Source organism: Lathyrus oleraceus, chromosome 2 (genome assembly GCF_024323335.1).
Source record: "Lathyrus oleraceus cultivar Zhongwan6 chromosome 2, CAAS_Psat_ZW6_1.0, whole genome shotgun sequence".
In the NCBI taxonomy this organism is placed as follows: domain Eukaryota; kingdom Viridiplantae; phylum Streptophyta; class Magnoliopsida; order Fabales; family Fabaceae; genus Lathyrus; species Lathyrus oleraceus.
In genome coordinates, this window is record NC_066580.1 from 32,035,641 (window position 1) to 32,055,116 (window position 19,476).

At 32.3% G+C, this 19,476-nt stretch overlaps 1 protein-coding gene across 1 annotated transcript; it reads left to right on the top strand.

Moving 5' to 3' along the window:
* Positions 1-8,633: 8,633 nt before the first annotated feature.
* Positions 8,634-11,420, top strand: LOC127117867 (G2/mitotic-specific cyclin S13-7). Its single transcript, XM_051047990.1, has 9 exons — positions 8,634-8,958; positions 9,150-9,270; positions 9,356-9,398; positions 9,524-9,733; positions 9,863-9,982; positions 10,073-10,321; positions 10,407-10,568; positions 10,669-10,850; positions 10,941-11,420. The coding sequence occupies exons 1-9, from the start codon at positions 8,919-8,921 to the stop codon at positions 11,080-11,082; spliced, it is 1,269 nt and encodes a 422-aa protein (XP_050903947.1). The 5' UTR covers positions 8,634-8,918; the 3' UTR covers positions 11,083-11,420.
* Positions 11,421-19,476: the final 8,056 nt, after the last annotated feature.

Here is a 19,476-nt window from a genome sequence, read left to right on the forward strand (position 1 = left end):
TAGCTAGTTTTGATTTGAATGTTAGCTTATGTTAGTTTCTAATCTTCTACTTATTTGGGATAGAAAAAGAGAAAGAATAATGTTTTTGAAGTTTTTATTAATGAAAAAGGACCTAAAAAGGTTTTTATTATTAAGGGGCAGAGAGGAACTAAACCTATTTTTTTATTAACGGGTCTGACAAGATTTCACAATCTTGCTCCTACGTATCTCCGGATGCAATAGAGAATTCAAGGCTTACGTAGTTCTGGGTATAAAGTGTTTGTTTGTTGGTCGATTTTAGAGAAAACTATCTTGTATTAATCGACAAGAAACATTGTTTTACCCAAAACAGATGAGGAACGAACGTATACATCACATCGAATGGATTTACAAATCAACATTCGGAAAAACATCACTTATCTCAACTCAACAATTGTGGATGAAGCATTGCTCTGCATCATCTTAAGACAAGATGTCTTTCATTTGTGAAAAGGTTTTAAGATTGCACGACGGCGAAAAAATAGTTTGATTGATTGAATATTTTTTTATAAGTGAATGACGAACATTTGATGATAACGAGACATAAGCCTTGGGATCAGTCATTCGGGGTTCCACCGAAATGCTAGATTCTAATGGTCCTTTTTCATTCAAGATTATTTTAAAAAAAAATTAATGGACAGTGAACGTTTGATAATAATCATTTGTTCAAAGAGTTACGTCGGGATGCTTGATGCCAACGGTCCTTATTTTGTCCAAGTTGATTTAAATGTTTTAAGAACGAAAGAAAAGAATGAACAGTTAACCCAAAACGTGTGGCTAGGGACCGATCATTCGAGGGTTCTCACTGAAATGCTAGATTTCAACAGTCATCTTCTTTCGTGTTTATTTTAAAAAAGAGTTTAACCTTGTGTTTGACTTAAGAAAAGTTACTCGATGTTTGATCGAGATTTAATTCGTATAAATGAGAAATGATTTGAAAATAGTTTGAGTCAGTGAGATTTTGAAATTTTAACTTGATGTTGATCAAATGTTTGTTCTTGTTTGAGAAATTGATTTTATATTTTGTTTTTGTCTATTTAGTTTATTTTAACTAACTAAAAGGAATGGAAATAAAAGCGAGAAAATAAATACAAATTACAAACAAGGGACGGGGGTACATTTTATTGAATGGGGAATATGAGAAAATGAAACAACATAAATAAATAATAGTAAAATTAAACAAACAATATAAAAATAAATAAATAAATAATTGAATCATAAATATAAAGATAAAAAGACTTACTATTTTTTGTGTGCATTTTCTGTTATTTTTATTATCATATTTTTTAATATATATATTTTTTAGTAAAAATATTAATTAAAAAGTTTATAATTAACAAAAGTTATTGATGAATGAACATTTAGTTTGAAGAAATCCATATATATATATATATATATATATATATATATATATATATATATATATATATATATATATATATATATATATATATATATAATAGATACTTATTATAAGAGACCAAGATTTTGTCAATACGTTAAAAGTTAATATCATTTGAAATGTGAGCTTTCTTCCACATATTATTATTTAGAACTAGTAAGTAAATGGGGTTCATTATCACCACCAAACAACAATTAAATAAGAGACAAAAACTAAGATAGATAGAAATAATAATAATAAAAATAAACATGTGTGAATGGAGAGTTACAATACATAAATATAAAATGGGAAAAAAGTTGATATAATTATTTTCTCTCTCCTAGAATACCAACGAAATCATTTCTCTCACTCAAATAGATCTTTCTATGTAAAAGACAAATAAGCCTCACTTTGTTTCATTTTTCAAAGAAATAAATAAAATAATTTTTCTTCCTTTCTCAAAATAAGACGTAGTGGAACACAAACACGAGCAGCAAAATACAACATACAAATACAACGAACAGGTCTCAGATCGGAAGGGTTCAAAACAAAAATAAATTCTTTCTTCAATTTAACAATAAAATTATTCACTTTTCCCTACCAAAAACAACTAAAAAGGCAGGTTATCTTTAAAAACAAGATAAATCTTGGAGGCTTTAAAGGAGACATGGTGAGATTGATACCTTCCCGTTTGTGATTTTGACAACTCCTAGGCGCGATTCCGAAAATGTATAGGCGTTTTATGGCGGTGACCGTGGTTTTGAAGTTTGTAGCAGCAAGGTGAAATATGAAGTTAGTATGTTGAAAGTGAGAGTTTTATGATTTATTTTGTGAAGATGTTGGTGAGTAGTGTACTTCGAGAGTGATGATATTGTATGATGTGGTGTTGGTTGTGACAAAAGGTGATGAGGGGCGCCTGTTTCTTACTCGGATTGGCCAATCTTTCCTCCAACAACATTGACATTTATATGATGGTAGTGTAAGATTTTAAATATTAATCAAAGACCAAAAGACCCTTGTAGATATTTTATAGGATTTAAAAGAATTAAATAAATTAAAATAACTAAAATTCAAACATTATAAAATATGCAGCATAAAATTAAAATTAAAACATAGCTAGATCTATTTATTTATTTTGACGAATAAAGAAATTGAAAAAGGATAAAAATGAGTAAAAATAGGATGTGGAAATGCTCAAAAAATTAAACTGAATGTACCATAATGATCTGCGTAAAATAAACTCCTCGGAAACGTGCAGGTTTTGATCATATTTTCAAATAATAACTGACCGGTTAGAAGGTTCACACTGGTCAAAATGTGACTGAAAAATTAGCCGAAAAATTAAAACGAGCATGCCAGGTTAAACTACGTGTATTGTAAATTAAAAAAAATTAACGTCTACAAGATCGATCTTAAAAATTTTAGTCAGCTAATTTTACGTACATTTGTGGATCAGTTTGACCGATCTGTCTATAAATCCTATAATTTATTCTGGTTGACATTTCAAGCATTATGCAATATGAAATGCATGTTATGATGTGTAGATGATGTGAAACTCATGATGAGTGTATCAATTTACTGAATGAGGGGGGAAATTGGGGTATGACACTAATGATCTGTTGGTATCCAATCGTCAACTTAATTTCAGGACGTAAACCATTCTCGAATTTGATACACTTCGAGAACTAAGCAGTAGCCTCACTGTAATGAGGGTAGAACTTAGCAAGTTCCACAAATCTGGCAGCATACTCAGTAACCGACAAGTTATCATGCTTTAGCTCTAGAAACTCAATCTCCTTCTTCCCACAAACATCCTCAAGAAAGTACTTTCTCAAAAATTCCCCGCGGAACACAACCCAAGTTATAACTTCAGCTACAACATCCAACACCTAATAAGTGTTGATCCACCAGTCATCAACTTCCTCAGCTAACATATGCGTACCGAACCGCACCTTCTATGCTTCAGAGTAATCCATCATTCTGAAAATCCTCTCAATCTCCTTGAGCCAAGTCTGCGCTCTATCAGGATTGTACATACCCTTGAAAGTAGGCAGATTGTTCCTCTAGATCTTCCCCAAATGTCGGAACTCGTCGTTCCCACAAGCATTAGGCTGATTTTGCACAGCCTATAAAGCAACAACAATAGCAGCATCGTTTCTTCCAGTCATTTTTTGTTTCACATCACCACCAACAACAATGGTTAAAGACACAACATCAACAATATTCAACTGTCACATCACACCGACTCAACATCTTGGCCGGACCGACCGACCTGCTCCGATACCACTATGTAACACCCTAAATATTCCCTCGCGTAAATTAAAACATTTATCAGAGTAAAACAATTCAACATGCAATTTACGATGCTACACTACAACATACAATCAACCTGGTCAATCAAAAAGACATGTAACACTTGACAGTTATAAAAATAATAGTAATATTTACATGTTTGAATGTTAACTTTATTAAATAGCAGCGGAATAACAATAACAAACAGTCAACTCACATATCAAACATCAACATAACATGTCATTATAAGAAATGTTAAAACATAAGAAAGACACATTGTTCCAAATTCCCCGGTGTTACACATCTGAGAAGACACCGACACTAAAATAAAACACGAGACTTCATCTTCCACTCACATCTGAGCTTCTACTGAGGATTATTTGCACGTTACCCATATGGAGGCAACATTCAAACATATGGGGAGAAATATCATAATTATATAAATGAAAGCATGATAATAAGTAAGCATCATATTATCACGTGTACATCATCCATTCCATAACACAATTCCACATAATCCACACAACAGCTATCCACACATAATAGCGACCTCGCAACTATCCATATGGAATAACAACATAGCAACTATCCAAACAGGATAACAACATAACAACCATCTAACATAATAGTAACATAGCAACCATCTGACATAATAACAACATAATCAACCATCCAACGCAATAACAAATGTAACTAATGTACAATTCAACGAGACTCAACAATTCGACTCAATGCATGTGGTACCAATACATGAACACACAGGTTCACCGCTTTGATCCTCACCTCCTAGGATCAAAATCATCAATTCGTTACCATCACCTTTGATAATGACTCACTGATTCTATCACCTCCGAAATCAGCTACCAGATCAATCCACACAATGGGATTTGAGGCTCACCAACAACGGACCATTTTCCCAACAACATGAATGCATGCAATATATCATACATACAACAACAATATCATGCACAATGACCCACCATCATAGTCAATATACACCGGTAATACTAGTCATCATGCATCAAACACATGTTATACAACTCAACAAAATCAACATACAACATAACAAGCAACAATAATGCATTTAAGGTTGTGTCACACCACCACATAAACATTATAATGCATTTCAACACCATCGCACAGAAAAATATTCATTTTCAGGTACTGAAACTAATTTTAAATGAAAGTACACGCTCTCAGCTTTACGACGCTTCAGACGACACTCGAACCAGATACACAAAACAAAAGTTATGAATTGTTAAAGTTTTTACGAAAATGCTCCTAGTGTAATCGGTTACTCCATTTCTGGTAACTGATTACACTGTTACAAAGACACTTTTCTGCAACTTTTTCAAAACGAAAATCACTTAAAATTCGTCTCAAAACCCCATTTTTCTTACAAATCATTTATACCATATTTTAACACGAATAAAACATTTTTCCAAAGTTCAAAACCCCAACTTATTTACATCGAAAACATTCATAACTCAGTTCTGACTCTAACCCGAAACAACATCAATCACACAAAGTTGACATCGTACAATCCAACCAAATTTTATAAGTTCAATAGCAACAATTGCAATAATTCATCATTCCAACATCAGTCACAACATCATCATACCATACACACACACAATTCAACAAGTAATTGATAAATTCAACAATTACCAATTATCACAATAATCATGAATATAGAGAAGAAGAGCACAAAACCTACATGACATAATCTGTCTATCATCATAATGTTAACCCTTAGATAATCAGAATCTCACCCTTACCTTATAGTTCCCAGCAATTGATTATTTGACCTTTAACAATGGTCAATTCTCCTCCTTGGACCCTAGCCCATTCTTTTCCCTTTCTCAGTTTTTTCTGGTTTCTCCCAATTATCACGTGTTCCCTGTTTCTCTCCCACCATCCCCTTTTTCTATTTTTACTATAACTCATATTATTATTATTATTATTATTATTATTATTATTATTATTATTATTATTATTATTAATCTCACTAAATCGAATAATAACAAATAATAATACCTCTAATTATTTTATTAACTTATTATATTATCACTTTATTATTATTATTATTATTATTATTATTATTATTAGTATTATTAATCTCACTAAATAGAATAATAACAAATAATAATACCTCTAATTATTTTAATAACTTATTACTATTATCACTAATTTCCACCTATTAAATAATAATAATAATAATAACGCATTCAATTAACTAATTAAATTAATATTCAACTAATATTAACTAATTAACTTAATAATAACTAATATAATTAATTAATTTTACTCATCACACAATCTTTTCTACACTTTTGCTCACACACTCTCCAATATCTTAATTTCTATAATTCTAAGACAACTACCCTACACCAAGGGTAACACAACACATCAAAACACCAATCGACATAACATAATTAAATCACGAAAAATAATTTAAATAAAATCGGGGCGTTACACCTTCTTTCAATCTCTTAGGCGTCGCCCTATCGACCTTATAACTATGCATGAAGTATCTATTACCTAACGGGTGCGTTGGGGTAGTCCAAGGAGACCATGAGACTTACTAGAGATATTATCAGTATATCTTAAGAGTAAGAGAGGCAAAAATAATTGTAATCAGTGCTCCTTCACCATATGCATAGGGAATGAACTTTGTGGATCTAAACTCTAGAGTAGAACCGGGAAGGAAAGGAAGATGCCCACTGAAAATTCAATTTAGGTCTAGGTTGAACTCCAAGAGCTCTACACCACCAAGAAAGACGCCCCCACAACAGAAGTTGAAGAAGATTTGGTTGCGCACTTAAGAAGAGTGTGGATTTGTCATGTAATAATGCCGAAAAACATTCTGAGACCGTGGAGCTCAAAAATTTGAGATGTTACTTTTGCTAGTTTTTTTATGCTTTTGATCAAGGAGATACCTTTAAGCCCTCTATATGTATGAACCTTTTCCAAGGATGGGGTATAATTTAATGGGAAGCACTTTTTACCATACAAGGGCAATAATATTTAATGAGGCGTCGTTCATTTGTAACTGCTTTGATATTTATAAGTTATTCATGAGATGAAAACACAGACCTTCATTGAAGGATCCTTTACGCCCATAAGGCAATTGTATGTTTGACCTTCATTGAAGAATCCTTGTTGTCTACAAGGAAATAATATATTTGACCTTCATTGAAGGATCCTCGCCACCTATAAGGTAATTGTATGTAGGACCTTCATTAAATGATCCTTGCCACCAATACGACAATTGTATGTTGGACCTTCATTGAAGGATCCTTAACACCTATAAGGAAATTATATCGTGGACCTTCATTGAAGGATCCTTGTCACCTATAAGACAATTATATGTTGGACCTTCACTGAATGATCATTAGTTCCTATAATTCAATTATATGTTGAAAAAGATCACCTGCTATTTAGCCCGTTCAAAGTGCTTGTTAGAGGTCTCGACCATTTCGTATTTACACTCTAACAATCTGCCCTCCAATTTTTTTGAATGAGAAGGGTTACCTTAAGAGATTATTCAGAATCCTTCAGCTTATTTTCGGTTTGAGCGAGTTTCTCGTCGACTTCTTTGGCGTCCTCATTTTTCTTCTTAAGGGCCTTTTTCAGCTTCGCCTCAGAACGCTTTGCCTCATCACACTACTTAGTCAAAGTCTTTAACGACTATTGATCTTAAGCCAACACCTTTTTTGCGATGTTAAACTTGACCTTCAACTCATCAATGAACCTATCTACTTGATCATGGGTGTTGAACAATGTGCATTTTAACATTAGGCCCCGTAGCAAATGGCTCTCTACCATATTGGACAAATACCTAGTCCCCATTTAACTAATAACTTTGAAATCATTGGGAAACTTTTAAGGCAAATGGACGACGAGTACTAGCATAATTTTTAGCATCGCAATGCTTATTCTAGAGAAATGGCACTATAACGCCCTCCAATTTTGCGTTTAGAGACTTCAACTCGAATGGATGATCCATTTTTTTTTATCATTATCCTTAACTTGTCGTCTAGAATGACTGTCCCCACAAACATTACACCCATGTCTTTTTTATTTATTATTTTACCCGTGAATGGCTCAATACAAAACTTATTTTTTTCATATACTTGATTGTCTAAATGAAAGTAATATTGTTTGTATTATCTACTATCACTTTTATGAGTTTAGTGGTCATTTAATCTTAGTCTAAAACAATTTTTAACAAACATTCAATAAAAGATATTAAATTTATTATTTTCATGTTTTACTTTTAAAACATATTTAAAATATTTGGTGTCAGCAAAAAAAATCAAATTAACAGTGCCATTTTATCACCAAAATATTTATAGTGTATATTATTTTTAAAAGAATAAATAAAAACCTATTTTGTTGGCCAAAAATAAATAATTTTTTTTTACAAGAATAATTCAAATACTTGATTTTTTTAGAATAATAATAATAATAATAATAATATTTTACCAAATTTAAATAAATTTGTTTATTTACAAGAATAATTCAAATACTTGATTTTCTTAAGAAAAAAAATTGTAAAAATAATATATTATTGGTTGATTTCAAAATCAACTCAACGACCATAATAAGAATATATATTATTTTTGAATGAGGCCATAATAATAATAATAATACAATACATAAGAAATATTCTTTTTTAAGCAAATAATATATGGTAAAAAGATAATAAAATAAAATAAATTACAAAAACATTACACCAAAAAAATTGCAAAAGATAAAAGTGAATAAAAAAATCAAAACAGGAGCGGTTAGAATCAGCACTGAGGCAACGGCTAGAAAAACAACTAAGAAAAGAAAAAGCGTTGAAAACGTAAACTGCAAGCGTTGGATAACAAAACAGAAATCCAACGGTTTAAATTTAACAAAAAAATCGACCGTTGGAAGTTTGTTTATAAATCATTCCCAATTCTCAAACATTGCTACCACACACAGAAAAACAAAAACACTGAAAAATCACCATCGTTGTAACCAAGAACACAGAGAAAGAGCGAAATCGGTGTATGTGTGATCGGTTACAAAGGTTGAATGCGTAGTTGAGGTGGCGACTTTCGACGAAGAAAGCATCGGAGGAGGAGAAGAAGAAGGGAAGAGGAACAGTAGGATTCGCGTGTTTCTTTCTTCGATCTTCTCGAGTTTCGGTGGGGTTTTTGGATCGAATTTTCCAGAAGAACCTGATAATCTAATTATGGCGTCTAAAGCTATTGCTCCAATTGAACAACCCAGAGGTTTGTTTGTTCTTTCTCATCTTGGAGTAGTGAAATTGAAAACTGAGGGTGGTTTGGTAATTTGGGGTAAATATTAGGGTTTATGTAATTCCGTAGAATGTTGATTTGATTGTTTGTTCAGTGTGGGTTTTTTCTGATATGTGGTTTTTTTGTTGAAATTTCTGATTTTTTTTTGTTGGGAATGGAATTAGGTGAGAATAAGAAAAAGAATTTAGGAGTAGAAGGAAGAAACAGAAAGGTTCTTGGAGATATTGGAAATCTTGTGATTAATCCAGCAGATCCTCATGCTAATGAGCCTAAGCGCATCACAAGGTTCTGTTTTTATATTTTTTTATTAAAGTTTAATTATTTAATTAAATAATTATTATGAACTCATATTTATTTTTGTTTGTTGCAGGAACCAATTAGCTGCTATTGCTCAAGCAGCAGAGAAGAACAAGGTGCATTTTTATCCTTGTTATTGTTAAGTTTATTTTGTTAAAGTTTCAAAGGAATTTTGAGGTTTTTTCTTGGAAGGTTGTATTTGTGAATCTGTTTAGTTTGGTGGAATTTGATGTTGATGTAGATATTAGTACCTGATGTTGTCAATGGAAACTTTGTTGCTGCTAACAAGATGGAACAAGCTCCGAAACCTGCTGAACATGAAGTTATTGTCATCAGTTCTGATGAAGAAGCTGAAGTGAAAGAGAAAAGGCCACTTAAAGGGAGAAAGTTAAGAGACAGATCTAAGATAAATGTCAGGACATTTAGCTCTGTGCTTTCAGCTAGAAGCAAGGTTAGTTAATGGCTAACCCCTTTGTTTTCTATTTCTAATGTGAATGTGGAATCTGGTTTTTTGTTTTAGGGTGTTATTTTTCAATGGAGTAATAGCATGTGTGATTTTTTTGTTTGTTTGTTAACTCAGGCTGCTGGTAGAAGTGTGCCAAATGATTTGGTAATGAACATTGATGCAACTGACAAGGACAATGAATTGGCTGCAACTGAGTATATTGATGATATTTACAAGTTTTACAAACTCAGTGAAGTAATGTTCTGTTCTGTTCTATGTTTTGTTTTGTGTTTTTTTCTCTTTCAATATATTTCTAATGTTCTGTGAATTTGATGAATGACACAGGATGACTGTCCTGTACATGATTACATGGTTTCACAGCCGGATATAAATGCTAAGATGAGAGCGATTCTTATTGATTGGTTGATTGAAGTTCATCGAAAATTCGAACTCATGCCAGAAACTTTCTATCTGACTCTTAACATAGTTGACCGATTCTTGTCCATGAAGGCTGTTCCTAGAAAGGAACTTCAGCTTGTTGGCATAAGCTCAATGCTTATTGCATCTAAGTATGAAGAGATATGGGCACCAGAGGTAAAATTCCCTTTTCTTTATATTAACACCGCATAAGTGTTTTATATGGTGAATTGAATGTGCCTTTGCTTCTGTGTATGCACAGGTTACAGATTTTGTATGCATATCAGACAATGCCTATGTTAGAGAACAGGTTTTGGTTATGGAGAAAACAATCCTGGGAAACCTGGAATGGTATTTAACAGTTCCTACTCCTTATGTCTTTCTGGTTCGGTACATCAAAGCCTCCACTCCCTCTGATGAACAGGTACATATATATAACAATTATTTATAGTTTTGATTGTGAAATTTATTTTAGTGTCATGTGATTGGCTTTGTTTATGTGGAATTTGTTTTTCCCAATGTAGATGGAAAATATGGTGAATTTCCTAGCTGAACTTTCTATGATGCATTATGTTACTGTATCATCGTACAGTCCTTCGATGATTGCTGCTTCTGCTGTTTATGCGGCAAGATCTACACTTAAGAGGAGTCCTTTTTGGACTGACACTCTCGAGCACTACACAGGCTATTCTGAGGAACAACTAAGGTAGTTATCAGCAAAGTTCTATTATGTTTTGGATACTCAACTAGATGTTTGTTATTTATGAAAGTAACCTTTTGTTGTTTATGATGTCAGGGATTGTGCCGAACTGATGGTCAGTTTTCATTCTGCTGCACCAGAGAATAAGCTGAGGGCAATTTATAAGAAATTCTGTGGCACAGATCGTTGTACTGTTGCTCTTATGGCTCCAGCCAAAAACTTGTCAGCAGAGTCTTGAAGGGATTATATAGTTTAGGGTGTTTTGTTTTGGATGATTGAGTCTAATCAATCAATAAACAAATATAATGTACATGGTCATTATTACATGGTCATTATATTAGCTATCATATGATTGTGATTATTTTAGCTATCATGATCTGAAACTTATGGATGGTTTTCATTTAGGAGGTATTATTACTATTATGATGATCTACATGATCATTATTATGATCTATATATGATTGTGTTTTTTCAAGTGTGTAACAAAAGTTTGAGATTAGAATTATATTCCAATCAAGCACAGGTTGATTCTTTTTGTATAATGGATATATGCTATGGAAATTCAGTATTTGGCAATTGTTTTGTGTTGATTCTGTTTAATGGGCTATTTTTGCACACTTTACATTCATAGTGTTTGGCTATTTTGGTACTGGTTTGGCTTTATCTTCTGAATGTTTACATGTTTTTTCTTGTGTGCATATAGCTTTAACATGAAATTGCCAAACCTCTAAATAAACTGTGGTTGTGGATGAGTGCACTAACGAGGACTATGAAGTGAGTTGTGTTGGTTTAATTGATGATGAGTGCATTAATGAGGGCTATGAAGTGAGTTATGTGTTGATTTATTGATGATGAGTGCACTAATGAGGGCTATGAAGTGAGTTATGTGTTGATTTAATTGATGATGAGTGCACTAATGAGGGCTATGAAGTGAGTTATGTGTTGATTTAATTGATGATGAGTGCACTAATGAGGGCTATGAAGTGAGTTATGTGTTAATTTAATTGATGATGAAGTGAGTTATGTGTTGATTTAATTGATGATGAGTGCACTAATGAGGGCTATGAAGTGAGTTATGTGTTGATTTAATTGATGATGAGTGCACTAATGAGGGTGTGTTGATTTAATTGATGATGAGTGCACTAATGAGGGCTATGAAGTGAGTATGTGTTGATTTAATTGATGATGAGTGCACTAATGAGGGCTATGAAGTGAGTTATATGTTGATTTAATTGATGATGAGTGCACTAATGAGGGCTATGAAGTGAGTTATATGTTGATTTAATTGATGATGAGTGCACTAATGAGGGCTATGAAGTGAGTTATGTGTTAATTTAATTGATGATGAAGTGAGTTATGTGTTGATTTAATTGATGATGAGTGCACTAATGAGGGCTATGAAGTGAGTTATGTGTTGATTTAATTGATGATGAGTGCACTAATGAGGGTGTGTTGATTTAATTGATGATGAGTGCACTAATGAGGGCTATGAAGTGAGTATGTGTTGATTTAATTGATGATGAGTGCACTAATGAGGGCTATGAAGTGAGTTATATGTTGATTTAATTGATGATGAGTGCACTAATGAGGGCTATGAAGTGAGTTATATGTTGATTTAATTGATGATGAGTGCACTAATGAGGGCTATGAAGTGAGTTATGTGTTGATTTAATTGATGATGAGTGCACTAATGAGGGCTATGAAGTGAGTTATGTGTTAATTTAATTGATGATGAAGTGAGTTATGTGTTGATTTAATTGATGATGAGTGCACTAATGAGGGCTATGAAGTGAGTTATGTGTTGATTTAATTGATGATGAGTGCACTAATGAGGGCTATGAAGTGAGTTATGTGTTGATTTAATTGATGATGAGTGCACTAATGAGGGCTATGAAGTGAGTTATATGTTGATTTAATTGATGATGAGTGCACTAATGAGGGCTATGAAGTGTTCGATGCATATTTTCCTTCCTTATTTGACTATACTAACATTTATATTTGTGACAATTGCACTGATATTATGTTCTATAGTACATTTATATTTGTGACAATTGCACTGATGCTCAATTATGTTCTATAGTTTGAAATTTACTTTGTCTTACATGGTCATGATTATAGTGCTAATGACAACATATACATTATCACCGATGACATATATTTATGTTAATCGTACAACTATTTAATTATGTTATGTATCTTATGAAATTAAATTTGCCTTACAATATGAATATCATAGTGTTATTGATGACAAAAACACTAATAACGCATTCACTTTCATTGCTTACACTTGTACTGATAATGTCTCTAATTTATAACTAATACGGTCACTTATGGAATTTGCATAGATTTTTCCACTAACATAAATTATGTTGCAAATATTAACATTGCAAATTTTCTTACCTTAAATACTTCCCCGTATTATGAAGCCACATAAAATATAGCTAAAGTCAATTTCACAACATATGAAATATGAATATTTAGACGAGAGTCCTCTACAATTATTGAAGAAAAATGGGATTTTGGTGGAAATATTGAAAAATAGTAAAAAAAGATTATTAGGTGCACCTTGGATGATATTTAAGGTCTATTTAATTTTCCATATTTCAAGTGTTTGCATTGCAAATAGGCTTCCACAATTACCTTCTAACATAAGTCACATAGGAAACATAAAAGTTACAATATCACCTTAATTTCAAAGAGCTTTATATTGTCCCATCTTAGAGGATGCAAAAGATTTATTTTAAAATTAATATTATGTATCTTAGTTCTCCTTAGGATCATCCCACCTTGACCATGACTAAGTTACAAACTTAATAAATATCTTTTGATCTATATATGCATATGTTCAAGTGTGGACGTTATAAGTTTGTCAAGTGTATGGTAGTGTTAACATTTATGATGTGTTTTGAGTGTAAATAATAACCTAAACACTTGAGTATTTAAGAGCATTTTATTTATATCATGTGAGGATTATATTACTTGCGACACATTTTTTTGTTGATTTTCTCTCTTACTCCCTTTGAATTTCATATGATATTACTCAATATTGCCACAATCCTTTAAGTTCAGGATACATAATTATTTGTAACTTTACATTCTTAATTTATTTTGAATTACATCACACTTTACTTTTTTTTATCTGAGCCCTGAACCCGATTTTTGCTAAGAGTATAAAAGTTTAAGTGTGTGGGACTTAGAGACATTTTCTAAGTAATTCCAATCTCTTCCCTCTCGCATACATATTTATACGAAATTTCTTAGTAGGGCAATGTTTGTGGGGACACAAAAATGATCTTTCTTTATAGGGAAAATCACAAAACATATATATGAGAGACTACACCTTTCACATAAACAAAATCAAGGAATCACAAATATCAATTAAACTTCAGTTCTAGGATTCAAAGAAAACAAAAAGTCTTATCCTCCACAAAAATACCAAACTAAAAAATCGTGAGCAAGGGTTACAACCAAGAACCACAACCAAAAATTCCAAGAAAAATCTCGAGCAATACACACCCACACCCACAAATTAATCAAGAATAAATGATATGAGCATATGTAAATGCAATTAAGGTAAAAATGAACATGAGCAAAAGTAAACTATGAATAAAATACACATTCAAAATTTGACGTGATCAAGACAAGAACAAATAATAAAGATGAACTTTTGAGATCGTAACTAAACTAATATCATACTTAAATTATTAGCTTTATACTTTTTGCTTTCTTATAATTTCTATAAATTATAATTATAAAGTATACAAATGGATACTGCTAATAAGTATAATTTAATAAAAACAATTTATTTTCTAACTCGTCTAATCTATTACGGGAGAACTAATAAATATAGTTAACGAGAGATTTTATTTTTTCTTATAAGAGCGACGTAGGAATTAAAACTGTTAATTTATGAGGTTGAGGTTTAAATTTTAAGGTCCAAAAAATTAAGGGGTCTAAAATTTTAAAAATAAATAGACTCTCAAAATTCAAGTAAGGTTCTAAGGAGGTTTTATCATGCTACCCCCAAATTTTAACTTGCACCCCCACATCCCCTATGTTTTTAACATACTAGTCTCGTATAAAATTATAATTTATTTCACAAAAAATATTGGAACAATTCAATTTTTTTGAAAAACTTTGTAATTTTCCAGACATTTCATAGACACTCCCGAACATTTGCTATTGATGACAAGTAAGTTTGCTTTTTTTTACTGCAGTTTAAAGATTTTCCTGATTACTCACCGCATGTTTGAAAAAATCCGATAAAAATACAAAGTTTTTCTATATTTTTGAAACATCCGATAAAAATCCATACGTTCAACCACATTTTTTGAAAACTTTGGTAAAAATGCATAAATTTTTCTAAGATTTTTGAAAAATGCGATAAAAATGCATAAATGTTTCCGTATTTTTCAAAAAATCTAGTAAAAATGCATACTTTCAATCTGGCATTTTAAAAAATCTAGAAAAAACTTTGTATTTTTACTGGATTTTTCCAAACATGCAGAAAGTTCATATTTTTTGGATTTTTTATAAAATCCAATAGGTTAAAAAAATTTATTTTATTGTTGCAGTGAAGACCAGAGGCACAAATGGTTCGGTTGCTGGTCGACATCGTGATATAGTTGTTGCGGAAAGGGCTTGAGAGAGATGGGGGTGACGTAGATGACTCACATCCTCGGGCGGAGAGAGTGGCACCGACCGGTTCTCACGGGAGGCGGTTGTCCGATCATGCCCAAATCCGTGCACCCTGCACTATCCCACATAGAGGATCTAGACCTGCTTCTAAATGGACTGTAGATTATGAGGATGGGCTAGTTGATATTCAGGAAACAGTTTAGGATGACACGCAAATGATGACAGATGTGCCCCATCCGATAGAGACAGAGGTGCCCCATACTTCTGAGATGGCAGAGGTGCCCCATCTTTCTGAGGAAAAGGCAACAACTACTATAAAGGTTACTCCAGAGATAGTTATTGAGGCACCTACTCCGCATACGACTATTGAAGCGCCGATTACTACTGATGATATGGAGGTTACTCCTCTTGTTGAGACAAATGTCACTTATTCTCATGAGACATATGTCACTGCTCCTCATGAGACAAATGTCACTACTTCTGCTTCGACATACTCATTTTGTACACGCGGATGACAGGTTTCTTGGTGGGCTCGACAATTGTTCCCTTCTCGTAAGATATGCGGATCATGTATCATTCAGATTATGGAAGAGAGAGGTATGCATATGATATGCCGATCATGTAACTTTATTTATTATTGATACTTTAAAATTAACTGATGCTTTTTACTTTGTTTGTAACAACACCATATTCTACTTAAGGTGCCCACCCATGGGTTGAAGCTAAAGAAGTTCTCTAATGTCGTGATGCCATCGAATGTGATAGTTGAGGATTGAAGTCTCCTTTCACTGGTGGACTGTTTTTTACCATGCTTGAGAGACAATTATGACAACCTTTGTTGAGCTATGGCACAAGGATACATCTTTCTTCCATATTCCATTTGGTGAGATGGCGATTACAATGGATGATGTCTCTTCGCTTTTCCATATTCCGTTGGCAGGTAGTTTCTTCACCGCTATTCTCATTAGTCAGGAGACCACGCGTATGATGATTTTACAGTACTTGGGGGTTACTAAGCAGCAAGTGATAAATGAGTTTATGTTTATGAGGGGATGCTCACTTTCTCCTATCTTAGTTGTAGGATAGGTATGACGATCTAGTGCATCAGGGTATGTATGAGTTAGCCGCTAGGGTATACATGCTACATCTTGTAGGATGTACTATCTTAACGAATAAGTCTCATGTATCTTAGCGATTGTTTTTTAGACCAAGTAGCTTGACAGTTATATGAGTCTATTTCAGGTATAACTAAATTATTATTTCTTATTATGTTAGTTCTATTCATGACATTATTTTTGGTTATCTGAGTCTTTGTTATTGTGCAGTGCTGGATATACGAGCATTTCCCTTCCATTTGTAAGAGGCGGGTTTGGATATGTCCAGGACATCCCACAACAAATTTGGATTATTGTGCAGTTCTAGACACTTACATGAGAGGCGTCTGTGCTAGTTTGGATATGTCTAGAACATCCCACAACTAGTCCCAACTATTCCATCTAAGGGCATTGATAGTTGGTTTCTTGGTAACATTATGCGTTCTGCATGTGCCATTAGAGATCATGCAGTGGTTGTTTGGTTTCATGCAGAGTCTATGGATGGGTACTTAGAGTGGTACCTTACTGTATTACACCATCACATCATCCCACCCAGGCAACATGGAAAATATGTTGGACTTTCTGATGTTGGATCTTCTCATGCTAATGTTAGGGGTACTATTTGATGATGTGTCGCCGCCTCCACCGCCTCCACATGTTATGGATGACACTCAGTTCTTGCAGATGATAGTTGTGATTATGGATAACCTCATGGGTTTGGTGAACCTAGTTGACGAGGTTTATAGTTTGGCATCGCAGACATGACACATAACCTGTGGGGGACCTATTTAGACATTATTATTAGTTTTATGTACTATTTGTATACTATGTGTAATATTACTCAAACAATTGCATAATATTGTTTATTAGATAACATTTTGGCACTTCCATTGATGCATGATGAACATAACTTAACATTTGACAAACAATTTCATAACTTTGACAGACGAATCCATAACATAAGAAAAAAAATTAATAAATACGAAAACCTAAACACTACCAGATGATTTTGGACGTTTCAACATCTTGATTATATCGTCAACATATATAAAAATTGTCGCATCAAACTCGATCAGTCCCTTAGTTAGTCTACGGTGGTATGATCTCCACAAAATTTTTAAATCTTCATCGGTCTTCAACTCAATAATGTTGTATTTCACCATTCCGTTAATATCAATCCATTCTTCACGAAACTTGACCTTATTCACCTTTATTTTATCGGTCTCGAGCAACAAATCATTCAAATTGGATCTCAAGACGACGAGACATGTGGTGTCATCCAGAAGCCGAAACTCTATGGAGATTTCACTTTGTCGAAGTACACTTATGCCTTAAACAAAAACTGAGGAAGATGCATTGTAAGATGTTATTCTTAACAACGCATGACCTCTATTTATACAACTTTGGATTTATTATGGACCATACAAAACAGTCGGTGCAATCACAGTCGTACAAAAGTGTCGGCAAAATCTCAATCTTTCAAAATTTCACTTTTTTATAACTATTGGATTTTTCACTCATAGACGAAGTTATTGGATGTTTTAAAAAATTTGGTACTAAGTAGACATTCTTGATACTATAAAAAATCCGATACACCAAATTTTTCATATATACCACCAAATTTTTTGTTAGGTATCAAATTTTTTAGATTGTTCTACCAGATATTTTATCCGGATTTTTGGCTTAAATTTTCACGAGGACAAACATAAATATTGTTGAAATATATGGGGGTGTCAAGTGTAAACAGGAGGTGACAGGATAAACCTCGGTTCCAAGGCTCCCACAATTTTTATTTATTTTAATATTGTTTAAAAAATATTATTTATAAAAAAATTTTAATTTTCAAATATATATATATATATATATATATATATATATATATATATATATATATATATATATATATATGTTTATTTTTGGAAAAAATCGATTTTCTTTTTGTTTTCTTAGAAAAAATCATCTTTTTCATTTTCAAAAAAATTTAAAATTTAAAATTTTCGAAAAAAAATAATTTTTTATTTTCGAAAAAAGTAGTTTTTTTTTATAATTTTTTAAAAATAAATTCTTTTATATTGAAAAAAATCAATTTTTTTAAACTGATTTTTTTTCAAAAAGAAGTAAAAATATTTTGTTTCAAATAAAATAAATTTGAAATCCCACCTCAATATATAAACTTAGGACAATATTTCTGCCTAAGATGCATGAAAGTTTTCGGAAATACATATCCGAAATAATGATGTTTAAATAGTTTAAAATGCACAATGGTATTTTTGGAGATGCAACGTCGAATACAACTCCATAAATATTCCGCAAATACATCTCTGGACCAATTTTTAACAAAAATAAATGTTTTTTGATTTACGAAAAATGAAATGATTTAAAATATATTCGGAGATATATCTTCGAAAACATCTAAAAATAAATTTAAATTTTCAGATATGTGAGCCCCAATGTAAATATGGAAAAAAAATCTCCTAATTAAATTAGAGGTCCAAGAAAGCAGATGGAGCCTGCTAGTAGCAATTAGAGCTAAAATCACTAAGCAAGTTCTTCCTCCAAAATTCTTGAAAGGCTCCTTCACAAAGAAAGTGCATAGTACCATTCTATTAATATTAAGTAGATCAAATATGCTTATTTATTATTTATAATGGTAACATATATTTAAAATTATATATTAATAATATTGACCAGTAGGAATATATTTCTTCATAATCCTTGGTGTAGCAGCACTGTATTACTATGTCATCTTCCATGTGAATTAAATTTATGAAGCGTGTTTACTTGCAAAATCCTTATTTCCAAGTGTTGCATTTATCGATGACTCATAACAGTGACACTTGTTGCGTTGCCTACTCTCACCGTAAGCTTTTCTTTATTTATTACATTAATAGATAAAATTT

Excerpts from the sequence above, each read along its gene's own strand:
- LOC127117867 (XM_051047990.1), top strand. The coding sequence starts at position 8,919 with ATGGCGTCTAAAGCTATTGCTCCAATTGAACAACCCAGAG. Across the intron at positions 9,983-10,072 it reads AGTTTTACAAACTCAGTGAA|GATGACTGTCCTGTACATGA; the intron begins GTAATGTTCTGT and ends TGAATGACACAG. Across the intron at positions 10,569-10,668 it reads CCACTCCCTCTGATGAACAG|ATGGAAAATATGGTGAATTT; the intron begins GTACATATATAT and ends TTCCCAATGTAG.